Raw genomic sequence first — 24,481 nt, forward strand, 5'->3', positions numbered from 1 at the left:
ACCAGGATGGTCTCGATCCCTTGACCTCGTGATCCACCCGCCTCGGCCTCCCAAAGTGCTGGGATTACAGGCTTGAGCCACCGCACCCGGCCTTATACAGATGTTGTTTACTGGAATTGTTTTAATAGGAATTTAAGTAGTACAAGTTTTCTTTCATAACTTAGGTATACTTTTGTGTTCAGTTGCCATGCTCAGTTTCTCATTTACCCAAAACATTGTGAACTATTGCAGTAGCCCCTAAAATAAATTCTTTGCATTGGATTGTTTTTCTGCCTCCTGCACAGTGCTGTCAAGTCTTTTTTGTTACTGTTGTTGTTTCAAGGAAAGACTCGCTCAAAGGGGTATACTTTAAAGGACATTCCTGGCTAACCTGGCTTCTGGTCTGTTTCCAGCTAACCCATGATCTTTCATTCCAGATTTGTCCAATACATTTATCCTAGTCTGTCCTCATCCTGCTGCCAGTGATAAATACTGTGATGTTTGTAAACTGTCCATCATAACTCACCTTTGCTCATGATATTGCCTTTACTGAAATGCCCTTCCCACAATCTCAGGCTCTTGTCATTGTACCCATCCTTAAAAATCCACTTTTGATACACTTTCAGTAAACCTTTCTTGATCATCTTTTACTACTGTAAACTATTTTTCCATTCCCATTATTTTGTAAATCTCTTAGGGAACTTTTCTGTCTTATGTAATTATTGATATTTTTTGTGTTACCCTCTCTACCTAATTATAAACTTCTTGTGATCAGGGATCTTGTGTTGCTTGTTTTTCATTATCTCTGGGCAAATTGCCTTAAATGTGAAAAGCGTTCATTCATATAATATGTGTGGAATTAGATTACGGCAGCACATTGGGTTTGCAGTTAGTCTGAACTCTTGCAATGCAGCGTTTCAAAGCATGTTTTATATCTAGCATCTAGCACATTACTTTGACCATTAATAAACATGTCTTTTGAATTGATGAAGAAAATATTTGAAGTCTTTAGTTTGGTCCTTGTATTTTAGCTTGAGGGAAAAATTAACATGGTGGTGGTTTTGCAGTTAGGGGAGCTCTTTCAGTAACATTTTCATGTTAATGTTATGAAAACCAAGGAATTTTCATTTGATCGGAATCTTGTTAATCAGCAGACTTGGTAGAAAGAGTTAACTAATTCATTAGCAATATTTTTCCTTAAAAGATGGTTAAGAACTTTTTTTTTTTTTCACAATTGGTAGAAAATGCTCTGTGTCTGCCTTGTGGTACGTAATAATAAAGCAGATACAAACTTCTTCCTTCCCCTCAAAATGCAGGTTCTTGTTAAACCTTTGGGAGACCGAGGATACCTTTTTCTTCTCTCTCCTTGTCAGATGGTTTCTCCATATGGTAGGTGGGCTCTCTTTAATTTTTACAATTCTTTCTTAAATTTTTAGTTAAGACACACTGCTAATGACTTTGGCTTCTGTTTTTTAGAATATCAGACTGCCAAGTCTCGAGTCCTACATGCTTTGTTTCTATTTCAAGAACCTAGAAGCATAGTTACTTGTAAGTTCTGTGAATATCAAAATCTAGTTGCTTATAGACACTTAACATTTTATTGAAATTTTCCAGATAACTCACTAAACATTTTGTCTTTCTTGTATTATGTTTCAGGAAATACGGGGTGGTAAGAGGTAGTAGCAATATAAAATACAAATGATAGGACTTTTTTTTTTTTTTGAGATGGAGTTTTGCTCTTGTTACCCAGGCTAGAGTGCAATGGCATGATCTCGGCTCACCACAACCTCTGCCTCCTGGGTTCAGGCAATTCTCCTGCCTCAGTCTCCTGAGTAGCTGGGATTACAGGCACACACCACCATGCCCAGCTAATTTTTTGTATTTTTAGTAGAGACGGAGTTTCACCTTGTTGACCAAGATGGTCTCGATCTCTTGACCTTGTGATCCACCCGCCTTGGCCTCCCAAAGTGCTGGGATTACAGGCTTGAGCCACTGCGCCCGGCCCAGGACAATTTATTTTTTTGAGACAGAGTTTTGCTCTTGTTGCCTAGGCTGGAGTGCAGTGGTCTGATCTCAGCTCACTGCAACCTCCTCCTCCTGGGTTCAGGCGATTCCCTTCCCTCAGCCTCCTGAGTAGCTGGGATTACAGGTGTTTACCACCATGCCTGGCTAATTTTTTATATTTTTAATAGAGATGGGGTTTCACCGTGTTGACCAGGCTGGTCTCGAACTCCTGATCTCAGATGATCCACCCACGTCAGCCTCCCAAAGTGCAGGGATTACAGGCGTGAGCCACTGTGCCTGGCTGACAATTTTTTTTTATTATGAAAAATTAATTTGTGTTTATCAGTGCTCTTACAAAGTTTGATTATAATTGTTACAGTACTGTAGCTTAGTTGTGAGGGTTATTTATTTTAGAGATAGGGTCTCATTCTGTTGCCTAGTCAGCAGTGTGATCATGGCTTACTACATACAGTCTTGCCTTCCCCCCTAGGCTCAAGTGATCCTCCTACCTCAGCCTGTCTGGTAGCTTGGGATATAGGCATGTGCCAGCACACCTAGCTAAGTTTATTTTTTATTTTTTTCTCTGTGGAAACACGGTCTCATTGTGTTGTCCATGTTGTTCTTGAACTCCTGGCCTGAAGTAATCCAACTACCTCAGCCTCCCAAGGTGCTGTGATTACAGGCATGAGCCACTGTGCTAAGCCTGAGAGTTTTATATGATTATTTTTTAGCTTTGTTCAATTTTGCATTCAAATTTTAGTGACTCTAAACATCATGTGCAAGGTTAAATATTAGGCCATCCAAAATTAATAGAAATTTTTGGAGCTGATGTTAGACAAGATTTGTTACTCACCTTTTCTAAGAATGAACTTATTATTTTTTTTTTTTTTGGAGACGGAGTTTCGCTCTTGTTACCCAGGCTGGAGTGCAATGGCACGATCTCGGCTCACTGCAACCTCCGCCTCCTAGGTTCAGGCAATTCTCCTGCCTCAGCCTCCTGAGTAGCTGGGACTACAGGCGTGCGCCACCATGCCCAGCTAATTTTTTGTATTTTTAGTAGAGACGGGGTTTCACCATGTTGACCAGGATGGTCTCTATCTCTTGACCTTGTGATCCACCCGCCTCGGCCTCCCAATGTGCTGGGATTACAGGCTTGAGCCACCACACTCGGCCAAGAATGAATTTTTAATACTATGTATTAAGATAAAGTTTCCACTAATGGATTTCACTGTTGGATTAAGGATGACTTTCTCAATTGTGGCTACTTAGCATCTGAGTATCTGTTCATGTGAAGTTAGTTACTACTTTATAAGAGGAAGGGATAACAATGCAGGACTGTTTTGCTTGGAGCCTCAGATCTTGTTTTGTCTCTTTATTTCTTCTTGCCACTATTTGAATTTCCTAGGGGCAATAGGAAGTGAGATCTTCAATGGGTGGGTGATTTTTCCTTTAAAAATGTGTTCTGCTCTTTCATTTGTTTTAGTTTCTTACTGAGCTGTTTTAGGATCCTAGACATGAGAAGCATGCTATTCATAGATTTGCTATATTGTATATATGTATTAGGGTACATATGCGTTTGGTTCAACATTAATGTATAAATGTTTTTTACACTTCTTTGGCAATATTTAGATCTGTATTTGATTAGTTTCTTGATTGCTAACATGGTTTTTTTTGTTTGTTTTATTTACAGCACAAAAAGGTTCAACCAATGCAGCACCACAGGAGAGGCATGAGAGCATGCCAGATGTATTAAAAATAGCTCAGTTTTTACAGTTTGCTTTGATTCAGTGTCGAAAGGAATTCAAAAATATAAGCACTGTAAATTTTCATTCTGCTGTTGAAAAGTATGTAAGTGAATTTTTTAAGCGAGGTTTTGGTTCAGGTAAACGAGAGTTTATTATGTTTCCATATGATTCACGATTAGATGATAAAAAATTCTTATACTCAGCTCCCAGAAATAAATCCCATATTGATACCTGTTTGCATGCCTATATTTTTCGGCCTGAAGTATATCAGTTACCTATTTGTAAATTAAAAGAACTATTTGAAGAAAATAGAAAACTTCAACAGTTTAGTCCACTTTCAGATTATGAAGGTCAAGAAGAAGAAGTGAATGGTACAAAAATGAAATTTGGAAAACGAAATAACTCAAGGGGTGAAACAGTTTTATCTGGAAAACAAAGGTCAATCCATTCTTTGGATTATGATAAGGATAGAGTCAAAGAATTGATTAATTTAATTCAGTGTAGGAAAAAGAATGTGGGTGGGGACTCAGACACAGAAGATATGAGAAGCAAAACTGTCTTGAAGAGGAAGCTTGAGGATCTACCAGAAAATATGGGAAAGCTCGCCAAAACCAGTCATTTATCTGAAAACTGCCATCTGTATGAAGGTAAAATATCAGATTGTTGTTATAACAACCAAAAATAAAGTAGTTCTGTTCTTTCCTATAGTAGAGGGGCCAAATTCAGCCTGTCCACTATTTTTGTAAAGAAAGTTATATTGGAATACAGCCATGCCCATTTATTTGTGTGTATATGGCTGCTTTCATGCTGTAATGGCAGAGTTGCCATTGAGAGTGTATGGCCCACAAAGCCTAAAATATTTGCTATCTGGCCTGGTACAGGAAACACTTTCCAACTCCTGCCCTGGTACATCAGTTTTCTAAATTGTTTGGTTTAGGTTAACATAATAATGCTAATTAGAGTTCTTCTCCTTTTATATTCCTTTATTTTTATAGTTGAAGAAGTGTAATATTAGAATATTGGTATCTTTTACGCTGTTGCTTAATGAAAAGGAACTTTCTGAATTTGAAAATAAAATAGGCATATACATATTCTTCCCCAAGAATCCAGGAATATCTTTCATTTTTCTTTTTTTGTTGTTCTTTTTAGTTACCTTTGCATTGTTTTGTTTTAGTTGACAGAGAAAGATAGACATGTAAAGCGCTTGTTTTAAGTGTGTTTGTTTCAATGTTGCATGTCAGCTAAGACACTTATCTAGATTTTTAACATCTTAACAGTACTAGTTCATAAGCACAAAAGGAATTCTGCATTCAAGGAAAGCTGACATAACAATCCACTTTTTGTGCTGCTGTTGCTTCTCAGTGATTATGGCAGAACTGAGTATTCTTACCTTTTTTTATTGGGCAACTACACTTGTCTCTTCAAATGCAGTGTATTGTAGTTTAGGTTAGTCAGATCAGTGTCTTTTTACACTTTTGGTCTCTTAGCAGTCTGTATTTGTATCCTCACTTTTACTTTCCTGCTCTCCTTTTTTTTTTTTGTTTGAGACAATCTCACTCCATCACCAAGGGTGTAGTGCAGTGGAGCCATCTCGGCTCACTGCAACCTCTGCCTCGTGGGTTCAAATGATTCTCCTGTCTGAGCCTCCCCAGTAGCTGGAATTACAGGTACATGCTACCATGCCTGGCTAATTTTTGTATTTTTAGTAGAGATGGAGTTTTGTGATACTGGCTAGGCTGGTCTTGAATTCCTGACCTGAGTGATTCGCCTGCCTCGGCCTCCCAAAGTGCTGGGTTTACAGTCGTGAGCCACCATGCCTAACCTGCTCTCCTTTTACTTCTTTTATTCTTACAGTATTCAAAATGGTAGCCACTAATCATGTGTTGTTATTTAAGTTTAAATTAAAATGAAATAAAACTACATTTCAACAGCCACACCATTGTATTAGTACAGAGAACATTTTCATTATTGTAGAAAGTTCTGTTTGACATTACTGTTCTCTGCAGTAACTATCATGGGTTTTTCTTTAGTTGACCTGTGTATCTCTTTCTTCTTCCAGTGTTGTTATTCCTTGTCCATGTTCTTTATCTCTTTGGTGGCCTTCCTGACTTAAACTTTCTTGCACCCGTTTCAGTATCGTGTTCGTCTCAATATTGCTTTGCTAATTTGCTACCAATCTCATCTTACATACTTGCCTTTTAAGGCTTTGTTATAGACTAGCCATGTCCAGCCATGTTTTCCGCTCTTCTCTCACAGATCTTAAGGGTCATCTCTCTTTTTTTTTTTTTTTAAAATGAGACGGAGTTTCGCTCTTGTTACCCAGGCTGGAGTGCAATGGCGCGATCTCGGCTCACCGCAACCTCCGCCTCCTGGGTTCAGACAGTTCTCCTGCCTCAGCTTCCCGAGTAGCTGGGATTACAGGCATGTGCCACCAGCTAATTTTTTGTGTTTTTAGTAGAGACGGGGTTTCACCATGTTGACCAGGATGGTCTCGATCTCTTGACCTCATGATCCACCCGCCTCGGCCTCCCAAAGTGCTGGGATTACAGGCTTGAGCCACCGCGCCCGGCCAAGGGTCATCTCTCTTTTTCTAGAGTATGTCATGGTCAGTCTTTCATTTCCTTCTTTTTTTTCCTTAAATAACTTCCATTTCTTTCAAGCCTTGTATCTTTGCAGTTCAGATTTCTCCTCCGCTTTCGGTCCGTTATCCTTAATGGTCGTCTCCTTTAGCTTATGCTGGATTTTCAGTCTTTGCTGAACCTGTTAGCACTTGATAACACGTACTGTCTTATCTTGTTGACATGTGTCTTGAAAGTTTTGTTTACTGTGTGCTAGGGGCTTTATGTATATGAACTCATTTATTAATAGTTCCTGACTGGCAGGCATTATTATCCTAATTTTGCAGATGAAAAAAGCATCTCAGATAAGTAACTTTACCAAAAGTTATGAAGTTAGTGGCAGATATTCTGAAGTCAGTTCTGACTGACTCCAAAGCATTGTTCACAGACTGCTGTATTTCCTGTCACTGAGCACATAATATGCACTCAATAAATAAGATACTTATTTTTTGGCACTGTTTTTGTTGTTTTGTTGGTAACTGACTAATTCTGTGTATGTGAAAACATAGTTGTGAGTAAAACTCAGCCTTCATCAATAATTAGAATGGTGAGAAAACCATACTAATTATAGTACACCAAACGAGAAATGAGGCAGGGGAAGAAGGGTATTTAGGTTAACTAAAGCTAGTGATTATCAGACTTGCATTTCTAGGTGTTTCTCACTTAATTCTTTTTAAGTCATTTTGCATACTTTGTTTCTGAAGGTAGAGATTTCAAGGTTGTAGTCAAACTTTTAAAACACTCTGATCTTGATTTGGTGGTGAACCCATTCATTTTATGAGATAATCTCCTAACCCATTCACACCGCCTCTTACAACTTTTAATATAAACTGTTTTGAGGTATAATTTATATCAGTGTACCTACTTAGGTGCACAGTATGATGAGTTTTGACAGCTGTGTAATCACCACTTCAATATATAGAACATTTTTATATGTTGTCTTGTGTTCCTTTGTTATGTAGCTCACCCCACTCCACCACTGATCTGCTTTTTGTCTTTATCGATTAGTTTTGCTGGCTCTCTAAGTTTATATAATTAGAATCATACAGTATGCACTCCTTTGTTTCTGACATTTATTTTTGTTGTGATACATTATACTCTTAAATTAGAATTCTTCACCCAACCCCTACCCTGCCCCAACGTTAAAGCATGTGACTTTCTGAATGTTTGCTCCCTTTGCAAGTTTTAAAATATATTGGTTGTTACTGGTTATACACATTTATAGTGCATGCATGAAACCATGTCTTAACATGTTTCCTCTCATAATGCCTTTTGTTCTTGATATAAATTTGGTGGAGATTTCTTCAGGATGATTTTATATCTATAATATCCTAGCTTCATTATGAATTTAAGTAATCTTGTCATTTAGGATAAGGTGTAGATTTTAAGTATGTCAGCCAGTGCTTTTAGGATAGAATATAATAGGTATGGAGAAGATAGAAATCAAATTTAAGTAATTTTTTTAGTAGCGTAGTGTGATATGCATATAATCCTAACAATTGGCAAAATAGCAAGTACAAATGTTTAATTTCTTGGTAAGTACCTGGTTGACTTTGAGATTTTGATGGTAGAGTTATTCTTACGCATATTTAAAACCTGATGCATGAGCTTATTTTCCCATGATAGAATGTTTAAAATAATGAGAATTAAACTTTAATAGGAATTTTGTCCTATGTGTAAAATTTTACAATTATGTTTATAAAGTAAGTGATGGTAATATTTTTAAAATCTAAGCAAATTGTTTGAGTTCCTGACCATAAATGCTTTATGATAATTTTTTTTAGGTATATTTGATTAAAAAAATTTTATGCTGGCTTTTAAACTTAACTTCAACCAATGACTTCTCTTTTCTTTTTCTCAGCGTCTCCACAGCCTGTTGGCTTACTTGGACATGATGCTGACTTGAGACGACAGCAGCAGGATACCTGTAACTCTGGTGTTGCTGACATCCATAGGCTGTTTAATTGGTTATCAGAAACACTAGCAAATGCGCGCCATTCTGATGCATCTCTGACAGACACAGTCAACAAAGCCTTAGGATTGAGCACTGATGATGCCTATGAAGAGCTGAGGCAAAAACATGAGTATGAGTTGAACTCTACGCCAGATAAGAAAGAATATGAGCAGCCTACTTGTGCAAAAATTGAAAATGCTCATTTTAAGGGTACTCAGAGCTTGTTACTAGAAGTTGATACGGCATCTAAGTATTCTGTTGCTGTTTCTACCAGTGAAGTGGGCACTGACCATAAGCTACATTTGAAAGAAGTAAGCATGCATCTGTTGGTTATCTTTGTGAGAGTGTGTGTGTGTGTGTGTGTGTGTGTGTGTGTGTGTGTGTGTGTTTGTGTGTGTGTGAAAGAGGTGTTGGGAGTATGCTTCAGGGAATTATTTTTTCTTTGAAAAAGAAAGAAAATGCATTTTTGAGTAAAGCTGCCTATCTAGGATGGTACTTAAGTTATTCCTTGTTACAAAGAGATAAATGCTGAAATAGTTGTTTTCCTTCCTGCTTCGAGGCTTAATATATTGTCTAAAGGTTACTTGCTGTGATAAAGCTAAGGCAGAACAATCTATTTGTCAGAAGTGGCTTCTTGGGAGTTAATTCCTTATTGTTTCATAATAAAGTTGAATTCTCAAAGCATTGTTTTTCTGCTGGCAGTAATAGAGAACCCAAAGGTGAGACAGATGAGGATACCATCTCAGTACACCAGTGTTACAAAGTTAGGTACTTGGTATTTCTAATGCAAATAGGAATGGAACTTAAGTAGCCTTTAGGATTACCTCTGAAGTGACTCTCAGACTTGCTTATTAGAGTGTCCAGCATATTTATAAGATGTGTTTAGAGTACTGGTTTGTAGCTGAGAAGTAGCCTTATCTCCCCTAAGCAGTGGCTGCATCACTGAGTAATAGTAGGAGGCTTATTTATTGGGGTATGTAAGGTAGGCACTGAGGAACCAACCTGTATTCCTGGTATCTTTTATACTCTAAGTCAAAGTTGATGAGGGGTGGAGCATGGGTCAAACCTAGCACACTACCCTTTTTTGTTTTTATTTTTTTGAGATGGAGTCTCGCTCTGTCGCCCAGGCTGGAGTGCAGTGGCGTGATCTTGGGTCACTGCAACTTCTGCCTCCTGTGTTCAAGTCATTCTCAGCCTCCTGAATAGCTGAGATTACAGGCGTGCACCACCATGCCCACCAGTTTTTTTCTATTTTTCATGAGAGTTGGGGTTTCACCATGTTGGTCAGGCTGGTCTCAAACTCCTGACCTTGTGATCCACCTGTCTCGGCCTCCCAAAGTGCTAGGATTGCAGGTGTGAGCCAGTGCGCCCGGCCCACACTACCCATTTTTGTAACTAAAGTTTTATTGGAACACAGCTATGTCTGTTTGTTTAGGTATTGCCTGTGGTAGACTTGAGGGTCTGGCCTGCAGAGCCTAAGATATTTACTGTTTGGCACTTTACATAAAAGCTTACCAATCCTTGTTCTAAATTAACATAAAGTTAGGTTTTGAGGGAAAAGTTATGTTTTAATTTTGAGACTAGAGTATTATAAGTTAATCATGTTTATTTTACTCATTTGTAATGTTTAGATTGAAACATTTGAATCTATGAAAAAAATAGTTTATTCTTGACATTAAAAGGAATTGAAAAGAAAGCTATTGAGTGTGTACTTTGATTTTTAGGATCCAAATTTAATTAGCGTGAATAATTTTGAAGACTGCAGTTTGTGTCCCAGTGTTCCCATTGAACATGGATTTCGTAGACAACAGTCTAAGTCAAATAATGTTGAAGAGACTGAAATACATTGGAAACTGATTCCAATTACAGGTAAGGAAAGCATATTTGGACTTGGGTTTGCTTCATTTTACTTAAGAGACCAGTTTCCTGAAGGTTTGCATCTTTTCTGGATTTCACTCTTGGGTCACTAGGTCCTTCATGTTAGTTGCCACTGACATCTTCAGTGTCTTATTTTGAGTAATGCAATGTTCATCATTGAGTGTTGCTGTTCTTGGTAAGCATCAGCAAGCACCTGCAAAACTGCTTATTAAAAACAAGGATTTAAGACACGCTCTGTCTGTGGAGTTAGCATGCAGACTGCCGAATGAAGACTGTTGGCAGAAACTGAGTTTCTGATAAGGTGAGATAGCTACAGAGGTAAAATGGTCCGTTCTTTGAACAACCGGTTAAATGCATCTTCTCAAACTTAATTAAACTTCACCGTAACAAGCTGTCATCTAGTAAGTGATAATGTTGAGGTTCATTTTTTAGAAATTTGATTTCTTAATACTGGATTATCTTAAATAAATTGGATTATCTTAGAGAATGACCTGAATGACCAAATGTAAATGTTACTGAATTATGAGGCCAATAGAGTTTAGCAAGTGTTGAAAGATTATCATTTTTTGGGGGTAGCATTCTAATTTCTCTGTGCAAACACACACACATGCACACACACACACACACACACACACACACAAATATATACTTTTTTTTTCTTTCAGAACAGCAAAGGGATTTTCCATAAGGAATACATACTCTTAATATTCTAAGTTCTTATTCACTTGCCTTAGCTAAACATTTTTTTGGGAATATTTTCAGGGCATACATCTTTTCCAGTCCTACATCTTTAACCTTTTAAAAACAACAGCAACAACAGACAACTTTTTGTTACAAAGTTGACTGGCCTGTGAACTAGACTAGAACCTACTGAAATCTCTAAGGACTCTGAGAAGAATTTCTAAAACTGGATGAGTTCCCATGGGCTTCAGCAGCATCTTCTACTTAATACCTTTCTAGAGGGCAAGAGACATGTAGGTGATGATAGAGGGAACCTAAACCTAGTATTGTTTCATGAGCTGGAAACATAAGCTTGAGTGGGAGAAACAAAATAGGGAAGTAGTTGATAAAAGATGGTTACCGTAACCATTTCTCATTTAGATGCCTTCATACTTGGTGTTGAGGGTCATTTGAAGTTAACAGTGTTTTAATAAGTAAGTGTTCATACTCCATCATCAGTGGTATGACCCTTCAGTTTGTTTTCGGCAGAAGGAATGCTTCCATTTGTTACCAGTTGGGGTTTTCTGAAAGGTGTTTTAGTAGGTATCACTTCCTTCTGAACCACAGTTAAAAACAAACAAAAAAAGTAGGTATCACTGATGTCTGAAGAGAGTCTAATGGATGCTTTCCCTCAGGAGGGAATGCAAGAAGCCCAGAAGACCAGCTGGGGAAACATGGTGAGAAACAAACACCAGGTGAGAAGGCTTGCTTTGCTTTTCTTCCCAGTGTGCCCTTCTTCAGAATTGCTACTTGCATTTCTGGTAATTCATCAGTAGGGCATTGACTTAAATTTTTTTAATTACAGAAGATTTGGACAATACCATATATATATATGTAAATCATTACTTGTATCCAATATTCTTACTATAAAGGTGTTCAAAGAAGTCACTGAATATTTACATAGATTAAGTTTTCTTCACCCATATTAGAGTCTATCTTATAATTTGGGAAGACCAAAATATATTCCTAAACCATTTGTGCAGCGTATCTTATATCATATGAAAATGATACATCATTCTTTTTTTATTTTTTCTTCATCTTTTTTTATTTTTTATATTTTTTTGGGACGGAATTTTGCTCTGTTACCCAGGCTGGAGTGCAATGGTGTGAGCTTGGCTCACTGCAACCTCTGCCTCCCAGGTTCAAATGATTCTGCCTCAGCCTCCCAAGTAGCTGGTATTATAGGCACATGCCACAATGCCCAGCTAATTTTTGTATTTTTACTAGAGACGGGGTTTCGCCGTGTTAGCCAGGGTGGTCTCAAACTCCTGGCTTCCCAAAGTGCTGGGATTACAGGTTTGAGATCTTAAACCTGGCCGCCTTTTTTTCAAATTAAAAAAAATAAATAGGAGGGGAAGCCATTTATCTTTTAGGTATACTATTCATAGTCTTTTAACTTTGTTCTTTTGATTGTAAAGCTAGTATCTGCAGGTAGTTTAAATAATAGATTAAGAAACTTGGATTCCAGAAACAATTACAGGTATTACTTGATTAGCTAGTTGGCAGTGGGTACCTAGGAGATACTCTTTGAGCTTGGTCGATTCAACTTCTCTGCAGGTGATCGTAGGAATTGTTTTCTTGCTTAGAGTTTGGTGGTGATCTTTCTAATATTTTCTTTCAGTTTTGTTGTATATGACTCAGAAATCAAAGTGGTGTTTTTTTATTTGAAAGAAATGCAAAATGACTTTCTTGCTACATCTTTATAGTAACTCCTTTGGGAGTTTTTTTTTTTTTTTTTTTTAATTGCTAACTTCCTTCAAGAAAATCTTTACCATCTCCTTCTAGGAAAAAATGGTTTAAAAAAAAGAAACCGTGAACAACAGATATATAACATAAAGGAAAGTTCATGAATCTTCTTCTTTTTTTTTAATACAGAATCTTGCTCTGTTGCCCAGGCTGGAGTGCAGTGGTACAATCTTGGCTTACTGCAGTCTCTGCCTCCTGGGTTCAAGCAATTCTCCTGCCTCAGCCTCCTGAGAAGCTGGGATTACAGGCATGTGCCACCATGCTGGCTAATTTTTGTATTTTTAGTAGAGACAGGATTTCACCCTGTTGGCAAGGCTGGTCTCGAACTCCTGACCTCAAGTGAGCCATTATACCCAGCCACAATTCTTGATTATATAGCTTTTTGAAATTTTACATATGTATGACCACCACCCAAATCAAGAAGTAGAATGTTTCTAGCACCCTAGATTTGGTTCCACATTCTCCCAGGTAGTACTCTCCCTGTTCCTGAGTAACTGCTAATCTGACTTCTTTTACCATACATTAGTTTTGCCTGCTCTTGAACTCAGGGTAGAGCTTACTCATGTCATCTCTCGTGTTTGGTACTTTCACGCAAAATTATGTCAGGGAGTCATCTATGTTATGCATCTATCACTAATTCTTTTTCTCATTAAAGATAGTAGTTATCTTTCTTATGCTTCAGAATGCTACATGGGCACCTGCATTCGTCTTATTTGAGGATACTGTTTTCATGTTTTGTAAGCTAATAAGTGTTGACATCTGAATAATGCTGCCTTTAGAGAACTCACTACTCAAAAGTTAAAATACTGCAATTATTTAATGACAGTAAGTTTAAAAAAAAACAAAAAAAAAACCGAGATGGCTCATGCCTGTAATCCCAGCACTTTGGTAGGCTGAGGCAGATAGATCACGAAGTCAGGAGATCGAGACCATCCTGGCATCAGGTGATCTGCCTGCCTCAGCCTTCCAAAGTGCTGGGATTACAGGCATGAGCACCATACCTGACTAGTTACATCCTTAATAAAATCATACAGGGAAATTTGTGCAAAACAAAATTAGGTTGTGATTATTTATAGTTTATAAAGGAATCTATTTGGTTTAGAGGTTTTTAATTACGGAAAATTCTCCGTGTGGATATAAGTTATATTTCAGGTTAAAAATACTCTTTTTATAGGCTGGGCGCGGTGGCTCACTCCTGTAATCCCAGCACTTTGGGAGGCCGAGACAGGCTGATCGTGAGGTCAAGAGATTGAGACCATCCTGGCCAACATGATGAAACCCTGTCTCTCCTGAAAGTACAAAAATTATCCGGCCGTGGTAGCACACGCCTGTGGTCCCAGCTACTTGGGAGGCTGAGGCGGAAGAATTGCTTGAACCTGGGAGGCAGAGGTTGCAGTGAGCAGAGATTGTGCCACTGCACTCCAGCCTGGTGACAGCAAGCCTCCGTCTCAAAAAAAAAAAAAATTATCTTTATAGCCCTTCAGGAATAAACTTGCTGATCTGATATTTAGCTACACATTTTGGGAGCAACTGTTTCATTTAAAGTAATAAATAGCTGGGTGCTGTGGTATGCACCTGAGTCCCATCTGCTGGGCAAACTGAGGCAGGAGGAATTGTGCCCAGAAATTCAAGGCCAGCTGGGCAACATAGGTCCCAAGTCTAACAATTCAGAAGTTTAAAAATTACAGGTAGTTATCCACAACCCATATGTTTTATGAGATGTAATTCACATTTTTTTTTCTTTGAATATAGCAGATATTTGACATGGTACATAATTCAAGAAGTACAAAAATATTTGAGAAAGTAATACTACCCCTAGCTCGGGGCACTTAATATTCTTACCCATATATTAGCCATGGTTATCAATTTTTTGTGTATCCTTCCAGACACTTTATGTGTACTAAACCACATTTTAATGTTGCAGATTTAAGAAGGATATTCAGGACATTTAGTATTCCTTTTTTTTTTTGAAACGGAGTTTCGCTCTTGTTACCCAGGCTGGAGTGCAATGGCGCGATCTCGGCTCACCGCAACCTCCGCCTCCTGGGTTCAGGCAATTCTCCTGCCTCAGCCTCCCGAGCAGCTGGGATTACAGGCACTCGCCACCATGCCCAGCTAATTTTTTTGTATTTTTAGTAGAGACGAGGTTTCACCATGTTGACCAGGATGGTCTCGATCTCTTGACCTCGTGATCCACCCGCCTCGGCCTCCCAAAGTGCTGGGATTACAGGCTTGAGCCACTGCGCCCGGCGAGGACATTTAGTATTCCTAATTATCTTATGGAACTTGGATTTTCTGGTTTATCAATTTCATACAGTTCTAATTCTTACCCTAGCATGTTGGATATTTTGTTCCCCTCTCACTTCTGCCTATGGAACTGTTTTGAGTCTTTTTACTCTGCTGACAAATTTCCTTTGCAATAGTTAATGGTTGTACTGTTTTCCTGATAACCACCAGGATTGGTAGAGAATGTCATAAGTTGGCTGCTAGTTAGGCTGTTTAAACCTTTAGAAAAGTGTGATGAGTATGAGCAAAATCTTTACTGTAAGTTTGAAAACTACCTATACCTGGACTTTGGACTTTGTGATTTAGAGGAACCGTTTCCTATGCAACAGCAGCAATTTGTTAGGAAATGTTGGCTGAGACTTAAGGAAAATTAGGGATTTTTTTTTTTTTTTTGAGACGAAGTTTCGCTCTTGTTACCCAGGCTGGAGTGCAATGGCGCGATCTTGGCTCACCGCAACCTCTGCCTCCTGGGTTCAGGCAATTCTCCTGCCTCAGCCTCCTGAGTAGCTGGGATTACAGGCACGCGCCACCATGCCCAGCTAATTTTTTGTATTTTTAGTAGAGACGGGGTTTCACCATGTTGACCAGGATGGTCTCAATCTCTTGACTTCGTGATCCGCCTGCCTCGGCCTCCCAAAGTGCTGGAATTACAGGCTTGAGCCACCACTCCCCGCTCCCCCCTCCACTCCCCGCCCCCCTCCTTTTTTTTTTTTTTTTTTTGAGAAGGAGTTTTGCTCTTGTTACCCACGCTGGAGTGCAATGGTGTGATCTTGGCTCCCCGCAACCTCCGCCTCCCGGGTTCAGGCAATTCTCTTGCCTCAGCCTCCTGAGTAGGTGGGATTACAGGCGTGTGCCACCATTCCTGGCTAATTTTTGTATTTTTAGTAGAGATGGGGTCTCACCATGTTGGTCAGGCTGGTCTCAAACTCCTGACCTCGTGATCCTCCCACCTTGGCCTCCCAAAGTGCTGGTCAGGCATGAGCCACTGTGCCCGGCCAAATTAGGAATTTTTTAGCGAGTAAAATTGTTTTTAAGCAAAGATCATGAGTTTTGGTCTTTTCCTTTAACACTACTATAAATTGAAGTTGAATATACTTTTTCTTGTTTCTTTCTCTTTTTTTTTTTTTTTTGAGACAGTCTTGCTTTGTCACCAGGCTGGAGTGCTGTGGCACGATCTTAGCTCGCTGTAACCTCCAACTCCCTGGTTCAAGCGGTTCTTCTTCCTCAGTCTCCTGAGTAGCTGTGATTACAGGCATGCGCCTCCACACCCAGCTAATTTTTTGTATTTTTAGTAGAGATGGGGTTTCACATATTGGTCAGGATGGTCTCCATCTCCTGACCTTATGATCTGCCCGTCTCGGCCTCCCAAAGTGCTGGGATTATAGGCATGAGCCACCGATCCCTGCCCTACCTTGTTTCCTAAAAATGGAATTAGGAGTCCGTTTTTCAGATGTAGTTTCAACAACACACTGTTTGAATTTAGGACTTTTTGGGGGAAAGTATGAACTTGTAGATTGGGCTATTTGTCAAGAGTGAAAGGTTTTAAGTCCCATTAGTATCAGCTAACCTCTTTATCTCAGATGAGATAAAGCTATCTTTTAGAATTATTTCCAAACAAAAGGAAAATATTTATGAAAGGACTATCAAAAGTGTGCAGCAGTGAAATATGTTCTTTTCTAATTTTGCTCCTTTTATTTACTGATAAAATGAAGTCCCTGACATTACAGAAAATCTACTTAGCAATCTCATAAGTGAGAACAAAACAGATAAAATTAATTGTTCTAGATCGTAGATGCAACTTTTAACTTGGAGTTATTCCCACAGCATTTCTGTTTGATATTCTTACAAGTGCCTTACACTCAGAATTCTCACTAAGGGAGCATTACCGTAGTAATTATTTTGGCAGAGAATAAATACAGGGATCAAGAAAACTGATATAGGTAACCATCTTGATTAAAACGTGTATTAAACTTGGATCTACAGAATGGTAGGAAGGCAGAAATAAGCCAATGACTGAATTTATATTGATGCCTAATTGGTGCTTGCTTGAGCACTTCAAAAGAAAGCAAAGAAAATAGCAGAGTTGTTAACATTAGCCACAACTCAAAGGGCCATCCCAGTAGGGACATAGGGAATATAATTCACACCAGAATTTGAGGATTTTATTTTACCTTCCAATATATAATTAGTTCTAAATGTGTGTTAACTCTTTTTCCCCACAGTTTGAGTTTGTGTTTTCATATGTTGTCTTTTTAGATTGCTGTTATAATAATGAACTCTTCCTGTATAGGTATGAAATCACCAGAAGAACAACTGGTGTGTCTGCCACCACAGGAGGCCTTTCCTAACGACCCCCGGGTAATAAATAGACAGAGAAGTTCTGATTACCAGTTTCCATCCTCTCCATTTACAGACACACTAAAGGGCACCACTGAGGATGACGTGTTGACAGGTCAGGTGGAGGAGCAGTGTGTGCCAGCAGCAGAGGCAGAGCCGCCTGCAGTGAGCGAAACCACAGAGAGGACAGTGTTAGGAGAGTACAATCTCTTTTCTAGGAAGATAGAAGAGATTTTGAAACAAAAAAATGTTTCGTATGTCAGTAGAGTTTCTACACCTGTCTTTTCAACACAAGAGAAGATGAAACGGCTTTCCGAGTTCATATATTCTAAGACTTCCAAAGCTGGTGTGCAGGAGTTTGTGGATGGTTTGCATGAGAAGCTAAATACTATTATCATTAAAGCATCAGCCAAGGGTGGGAATTTGCCACCAGTCAGTCCTAACGATTCTGGTGGAAAGATAGCATTGAATCCTCTGGAAAGGCATGTCATACCAGTTTCCTCAAGTGACTTCAACAATAAACATCTCCCTGAGCCACTGTGTAGTGATCCTTTGAAAGACACCAACTCTAATGAGCAGCATTCCACTTCCGCTTCGAGTTTAACTGAAGTAGAAACAAACCAGCCTCAACATGCCACAGAGTTAATGGTGACTTGTGATTATACTGTACCTGGTGATATGGCCCGGGAACCAGTAGAAGAAACAACAAAGTCCCCCAGTGATGTAAACATTTCTGCTCAACCAGCTCTTTCAAATTTTATAAGCCAGTTAGAACCTGAAGTATTTAATAGTTTGGTTAAAATCATGAAAGATGTCCAGAAAAATACTGTGAAATTTTATATTCATGAAGAAGAAGAGAGTGTGCTCTGTAAAGAAATAAAGGTAACTAAACGAGAAGGTAATAGTAATGCTGTACAAACTTCTCTTGTTGGTATGACCTGTTTAAAATGGAAGTGTTTTATGTTTAAATGTTTGCCATAGGCCAGGCATGGTGGCTAATACCTGTAATCCCAAAACTTCAGAAGTTGAGGCAGGAGGATTGCTTGAGGCCAGGAGTTTATGACTAGCCTGGGCAACATAACAAGACCTTGTCTCTTGATAATAACAAAAATTAGACGTGGTGGCACTTGGCTGTAGTCCCAGCTGCTTGGGAAGCTGAAGTGGGGAGATCACTTGGGCCCAGGCATTCGAGATTAGAGTTAGCTATGATTGTGCTCAGCCTGTGTGACAGGGAGATCCTGTCTCTAAAAATAAAATAGGCTGGGCGTGGTGGCTCACGCCTATAATGCCAGTACTGTGGGAGGCAGAAGTGGATGGATCATGAGGTCGTGAGTTTGAGACCAGCCTGACCGTCATGGAGAAACCCTGTCTCTACTAAAAACACGTAAAAATTATCCAGGCATGGTGGTGGGTGCCTGTAGTCACAGCTACTTGCGAGGCTGAGGCAGGAGAATTGCTTGAACCTGGGAGGCAGAGGTTACGGTGAACTCAGATCTCACCCTTGCACTCCAGTCTGGGCAACAAGAGCAAAACTGTCTCAAAATAAAAGCTGATTGTATATTTTCATAATTTAACTCAGGGTGGAATAAAAAGAGTGGTAAGTCCAAGTAAATTCAGAATCTGTGATCTAAATATGTTAGAATTTAGAATCTTGTTTTATAGTGTCATTTATGCACATACTGGTTTGAAGATTTTAAATGTTCCTTGGATTTTTAATGAAAGGGAGGGAAAAACACAGGAAAAGTTAAGTTTCCAGGGTTTATCTCATGGTGTTTGATCAACCACATAGAAAAACAAAACCACCCAGTCTTGGCCTAGTGATATACTTTTGGTGTTTCTTGATACCCTAGCCATGTCACATTCCCTTTATCCTTTATTGATCAAGAAACTTGATAATCTTGAGACTCATCAGTCATGAAACATTTCTCACTCTGAGGTATATTTTTTTTACCAAAGCTACAGACTAACATTTTAAATATTTGGTTTAACCACACACACACACACACACACACACAGCCTTTTTGTGTGTCTATACATTTATACATAGATACGTAAGTTTGTTAACAGTAGATAGGTAAATGGTAACACACTGGAGCAATTATATTAGTGGTATATTAGTAAAATTAATACTAAATTAGAGGATTTTAATTTCTCAAGGGAATGCCTAGGATTTTTAAATAAATGCCTGCTTTCATTTATGGAATGTACTATGACTGGAATTTCATTACAGGAAGCAGAGGGACCATAAGCTTTATAGCCCAGAGTGGCCCAGTAATTTGGTTCTGCTAACATATCCTAAGCCTTTTGTCAGTTTGGGGATCTCTGACACTAACTTGGTCAAAACCTGAAAAGCATGGAAATGACAAGAGTCAGAGTACTCAGTTGGGCTTTCCTTACTGATTCCTAATGGCTTCTTGGGAAAATGAAATCAGATTTCTAGGAATTCCTTGGTTCCATTTTTGCCCTATATGACTGAATGTAGAGTTTCTCAACTTTTCCCACAGCCAGCGACAAGTTCCCAAGCACAGTACTCTTTGGGCGCATAGCTGCATATTGGTTTGGGGCTAGGTGAGAGAATAGGTTGGGCACAGTTCCCAGTGTGCTTAGCATTACTATAACTCCTTCCACACCCCCCCTCCTTTTTTTAAAAGGATTATAACACACACCTGTGTGACATTTTTATTTATTTAGAGACGGAGTTTTGCTCTTGTTGCCCAGGCTGGAGTGCAATGGCATAGTCTCAGCTCACTGCAACCTCCGTCTCCTGGGTTCAAGCAATTCTCCTGCCTCAGCCTCCTGAGTAGCTGGGATTACAGGTGCCCCCCGCTATGCTCAGCTAATTTTTTGTATTTTTAATAGAGACAGGGTTTCTCCGTGTTGGCTAGGCTGGTCTCAAGTCTCGAACTCCTGACCTTAGGTGATTGACCTGTCTCGGCCCCCACAAAGTGCTGGAATTACAGGCGTGAGCCACTGTGCCCGACCATGACATTTAGATTAAGGGGATAGGAGATGCATTTTCTTTTCTTTTCTTTTTTTTTATACAGAGTCTCGCTCTGTCGCCAGGCTGGAGTGTAGTGGTGTGATCCCAGCTCACTGCAGCTTTTACCAATTTCAAGCAATTCTCCTGCTTCATCTTCCCGACTAGCTGGCACTAGAGGCACACGCCACCACACCTGGCTAATTTGTTGTATTTTAATAGAGACAGGGCTTCGCCATGTTGGCCAGGATGGTCTTGATTTCTTGACCTTGTGATCTGTCCACCTCAGCCTCCCAAAGTGCTGGGATTACAGGCGTGAACCACTGCGCCTGGCCCGAGGAGGTGCGTTTCCTAATGATTAGTGCTTCTAATTTACTCTGGCATAGAACAAGTCATATTTCTATTTACTTTATATAGCATAAAAGAGCATTATTTGGCCCTGTCACCAGGCTGAAGTGCAGTGGGGCAGTCTCTTCTCACTGCAACCTCTGCCTCCTGGTTCAAGCAATTCTCCTGCTTCAGCCTCCGGAGTAGCTGGGACTACAGGCACGTGCCACCATGCCCAGCTAATTTTTGTATTTTTAGTAGAGATGGGGTTTCACCATATTGGCCAGGATGGTCTCGATGATTTGACTTCGTGATGTGCCTGCCTCGGCCTTCCAAAGTGCTGGTATTACAGTAGTGAGCCAGCGACCCTGGCTGAACTTAAAGCTTCTTAATGTAAAAAGACTGATTAAAAATTAGCAGGCCTGTCAAGTGGTAATTTATGTTTTCATTAACTAAGCTTGTTTAAGATCTGCCCAAAAGTTCCAGAGCTTAGATCAAAATCAGTGTAGAAGATGCTGCTTTAGCACATCATCATCCTCTTTGGGATAACACTTTAGGCAGCTGTTGAAAGAGCAGTAGACTGGTGGTCAGGCAAGCTGGGTTTTGATTATGGCTGTTCGACCAGCTGTGCTGACATTAAAAGTAATCTGTGGGGCCAGGCACAGTGGCTCAAGCCTGTAATCCCACCACTTTGGGAGGCCAAGGTAGGAGGATCACAAGGTCAAGAGAAAGAGACCATCCTGGCCAACATGGTAAAACCCTGTCTACTAAAAATACACAAATCAGCCGGGTGTGGTGGCATGTGCCTGTAATGCCAACTACTGGGGAGGCTGAGGCAGGAGAATCGCTTGAACCCGTGAGGCAGAGGTTGCATGAGCTGGGATCGCACCACTGCACTCCAACCTGACGACAGAGTGAGATTCCTTCTCAGAAAAAAAAAAAAGATAGTAATCTGTGAAATAAGGAATGTGACCTCCAGGATCCTGCAGTTTGCTTCAGTGTTCAGGATTCTACCGGCAAGCAGAGAGCAAAGGAAACTGCATGGAAGTCTGCCTGTGTCCTGTAAAAGGCAGTACCATGTTCCCCAGTATGGAGGAAGAGTTGTTAGTTGGGAGTCTACTTTGAAGACACAAACTTGACAGAAATGACTAATTAGTATGTGAATACCATTGTACAAACTCAAGCTTTATATGAATGCTTTTTGAGCTGTTGTGAATTAAAGGAGCTATGGTTGCCGTGAAAGTTATTTTTTATTTTTATTTTTTAAACTCTGAAGGAGTATCCTAGTTAATACTGCTTCAAATAACCAAGGGCCTGCTTAGAATGGAAAGGAAAATGGAAGGCAGGGGGTGGTTAATAATAATCTAAATACTAGGTTGCCTTAAAGTGTTTCTCACAGGGTATTACAGGCAACCTAGAGTCTAATCATTAACCTCTATAATAACTAAAGGAGCTGGGTTAAGAGCCTGGCCTAATCCATTGTTCTTTAATAGTTTTTTCTGTTATCTCACACTGTTACTTGGCTGGCTTTGATTGCATATGCTGTAACATTGTGACTATGATTGGTGAAGCTCTTGACCTTTAGAATCCTCATCTAGAAGAGAAAAGTGGATTTGGGCCAGGTGCAGTGGCTTATGCCTGTAATCCCAGCACTTTGAGAGGCCAAGGCAGGAGGATCACTTGAGCCCAGGAATTCAAGACCAGCTTGGGCAACGCAGGGAGACTCTGTCTCTACAAAAAAAAAAAAAAAAAAGAAAAAAAACCAATTGGCCTGTTATGGTGTTGTGAGCCTAGTGCTAGGTATTCAGGAGGCTGAGGCGGGAGGATTGCTTGAGCCTGGGAGGTCAAGGCTGCAGGAACTGTGATCATCCCATTGCCCTGCAGCCTGGGCAACAGTGAGACACTGTCTCCAAAAAAACAAAACAAAACAAAACAAACTGGATTTGATGGTCTCTTAAGGTCTCCTAGAGTGTAAGTTGATTGTTAATAATGTCCTATTAGGAGTTAACCAGCTATCAGTTTATCCTGCATTTCTGGTGTTAAATTGTTTATAAAAAAGCATTTTAATATTGATTTGTTTTTCTTTAACAGGACTATCTTATCAAATTAGGTAATACAGAATGTCATCCAGAACAGTTTTTGGAAAGAAGATCAAAATTAGATAAACTATTGATTATTATCCAAAATGAAGACATTGCAGGTTTCATTCACAAGGTAGACTATTAAGTCAAATTCATTACTTACTTTGGTTTTAAAAACTCTTATTTTAAAATCTTACTATGTGCCAGACTTGTTTTTAAAAGGACATTAAATTTAAGGACTAATCTATGAATCAGCTTGTGGGATTTGTTTGTACCTCTGCAAAACTTTAAATTGCTGCACGTCACAGATCTTCCCTGTCACTCAAGTAGGCAAGACTAATAAGAATCCTTGAATATCAGTGGGTCTGCTGACTAACTACAAATGTTACCTTCATTTGTATGTCTTAGGAAAAACCTATTTGTGCTCCATCTTTGAAACCAGCCCCCTCTTTCCGTTAAATTTCGAGGTATCCCATCTAGTCTTAGGAGCCTGTCTCACAACCTACACCTTTGATGCCTTTCCTGATTGTTTGCCTTCATCTGAATTCTGACTGTAGTCAGAGGTTACAGGCAGGTCAGCTTTTGTTCATTTTGTGTTTTCAGGTCTTACTGTAAGCTCCTTTTCCTTAGTGGTAGGTCCCAGTACCTAAATGTTGATTTATAGATAGGGAAATTATATCGGAAATACTATTTGTGTGTGTGGCTTTCCAGAGGCAATCCACTATAATACAGATGAGCCACAGTGCATTCCGTTAGACTTCTTGTAGGGTCCTTCACAATTAAAGTCTTACCAGTTCATCCCCTCATCCATCCTTTTCTCTTTTTATTTTGGGATTTAAACAGATACCTGGCTTGGTGACTTTAAAGAAGCTCCCCTGTGTTAGTTTTGCTGGTGTTGATAGCCTGGATGATGTTAAAAATCATACATACAATGAACTATTTGTATCTGGAGGTTTTATCGTATCTGATGAATCAATTCTAAATCCAGAGGTTGTCACAGTTGGTAAGATTATGTTCTTCTGAGCATGTAACTCTTCTGACTCACACTTTTTAATGTACTGTCCATTTATTCTGCCATTCAGTCTTTTCTTGAGCTTTTGTTACTCAAATTTCTTTCCCCTTCCTTTAGTCTTGATCAGCAATTTCCTCTAAATCTGGTGTAAAGCAAGGATCTCTGCCCCTGCTGTTGTTGAATCACTTCTGCTATTATTGCCATCAACATGTTCTTTTTTGTGTGTAGATATTATATTCTTAGAGGTTTAGTACATAGGAAAATAGTACATAGGAAAGTAGGTGTTTCTATATAATATGAAAAAGCACTTCTTTCATAATTACGGAACAATTGTTATTTATTGAATTAAAAACTAACTTAATTATCTCTAACAGAGAACCTTAAAAATTTTTTGACATTCCTTGAAGAACTTAGTACTCCCGAAGGAAAATGGCAATGGAAAGTCCACTGTAAATTTCAGAAAAAACTAAAGGAACTAGGCAGGTAAGATTTGAAACATAACTATATAATGGTTATTGATTTTAATATTGTACTCACATTTCTCCTTTCCCATGTTTGTAGATTACGGATGTTGCTCATTTTTCACAGCTGTCCATAGCTAGCCATAGTAGAGTATAGAGACTGAATTATTCTAGCCTTTTAGAGGAAGTTATAGTTATGTGCATAGGTAAAATAGGTTTAATCTTTACAATTGTGGATTTAGAGTAATGATCCAATTTGAATGATCAGCATTTTTCTTTTTTCTTTTGAGATGGAGTTTCACTGTAGTAGCCCAGGCTGGAGTGCAATGGCATAGTCTCGGCTCACTGCAACCTCT

At 39.3% G+C, this 24,481-nt stretch overlaps 1 protein-coding gene across 7 annotated transcripts in view; it reads left to right on the forward strand.

Moving 5' to 3' along the window:
• Positions 1-24,481, forward strand: part of TASOR (transcription activation suppressor) — a 73,402-nt gene that overhangs the window by 42,830 nt on the left and 6,091 nt on the right. For 2 of the 7 annotated variants that reach the window (XM_010347006.3, XM_039477126.2), the window contains exons 12-21: positions 1,296-1,368; positions 1,456-1,527; positions 3,674-4,375; positions 8,208-8,611; positions 10,025-10,169; positions 11,534-11,593; positions 17,221-18,149; positions 22,663-22,785; positions 23,496-23,655; positions 24,039-24,147. In XM_010347006.3, the coding sequence (XP_010345308.3) occupies positions 1,296-1,368; positions 1,456-1,527; positions 3,674-4,375; positions 8,208-8,611; positions 10,025-10,169; positions 11,534-11,593; positions 17,221-18,149; positions 22,663-22,785; positions 23,496-23,655; positions 24,039-24,147 (2,777 nt within the window). The remainder of the gene's footprint in view (positions 1-1,295; positions 1,369-1,455; positions 1,528-3,673; positions 4,376-8,207; positions 8,612-10,024; positions 10,170-11,533; positions 11,594-17,220; positions 18,150-22,662; positions 22,786-23,495; positions 23,656-24,038; positions 24,148-24,481) is intronic. The other 5 variants (XM_010347005.3, XM_039477127.2, XM_003936546.4 and 2 more) reach the window with 3 other exon arrangements.

This window comes from Saimiri boliviensis, chromosome 8 (genome assembly GCF_048565385.1).
Source record: "Saimiri boliviensis isolate mSaiBol1 chromosome 8, mSaiBol1.pri, whole genome shotgun sequence".
NCBI classification, from domain to species: Eukaryota; Metazoa; Chordata; class Mammalia; order Primates; family Cebidae; genus Saimiri; species Saimiri boliviensis.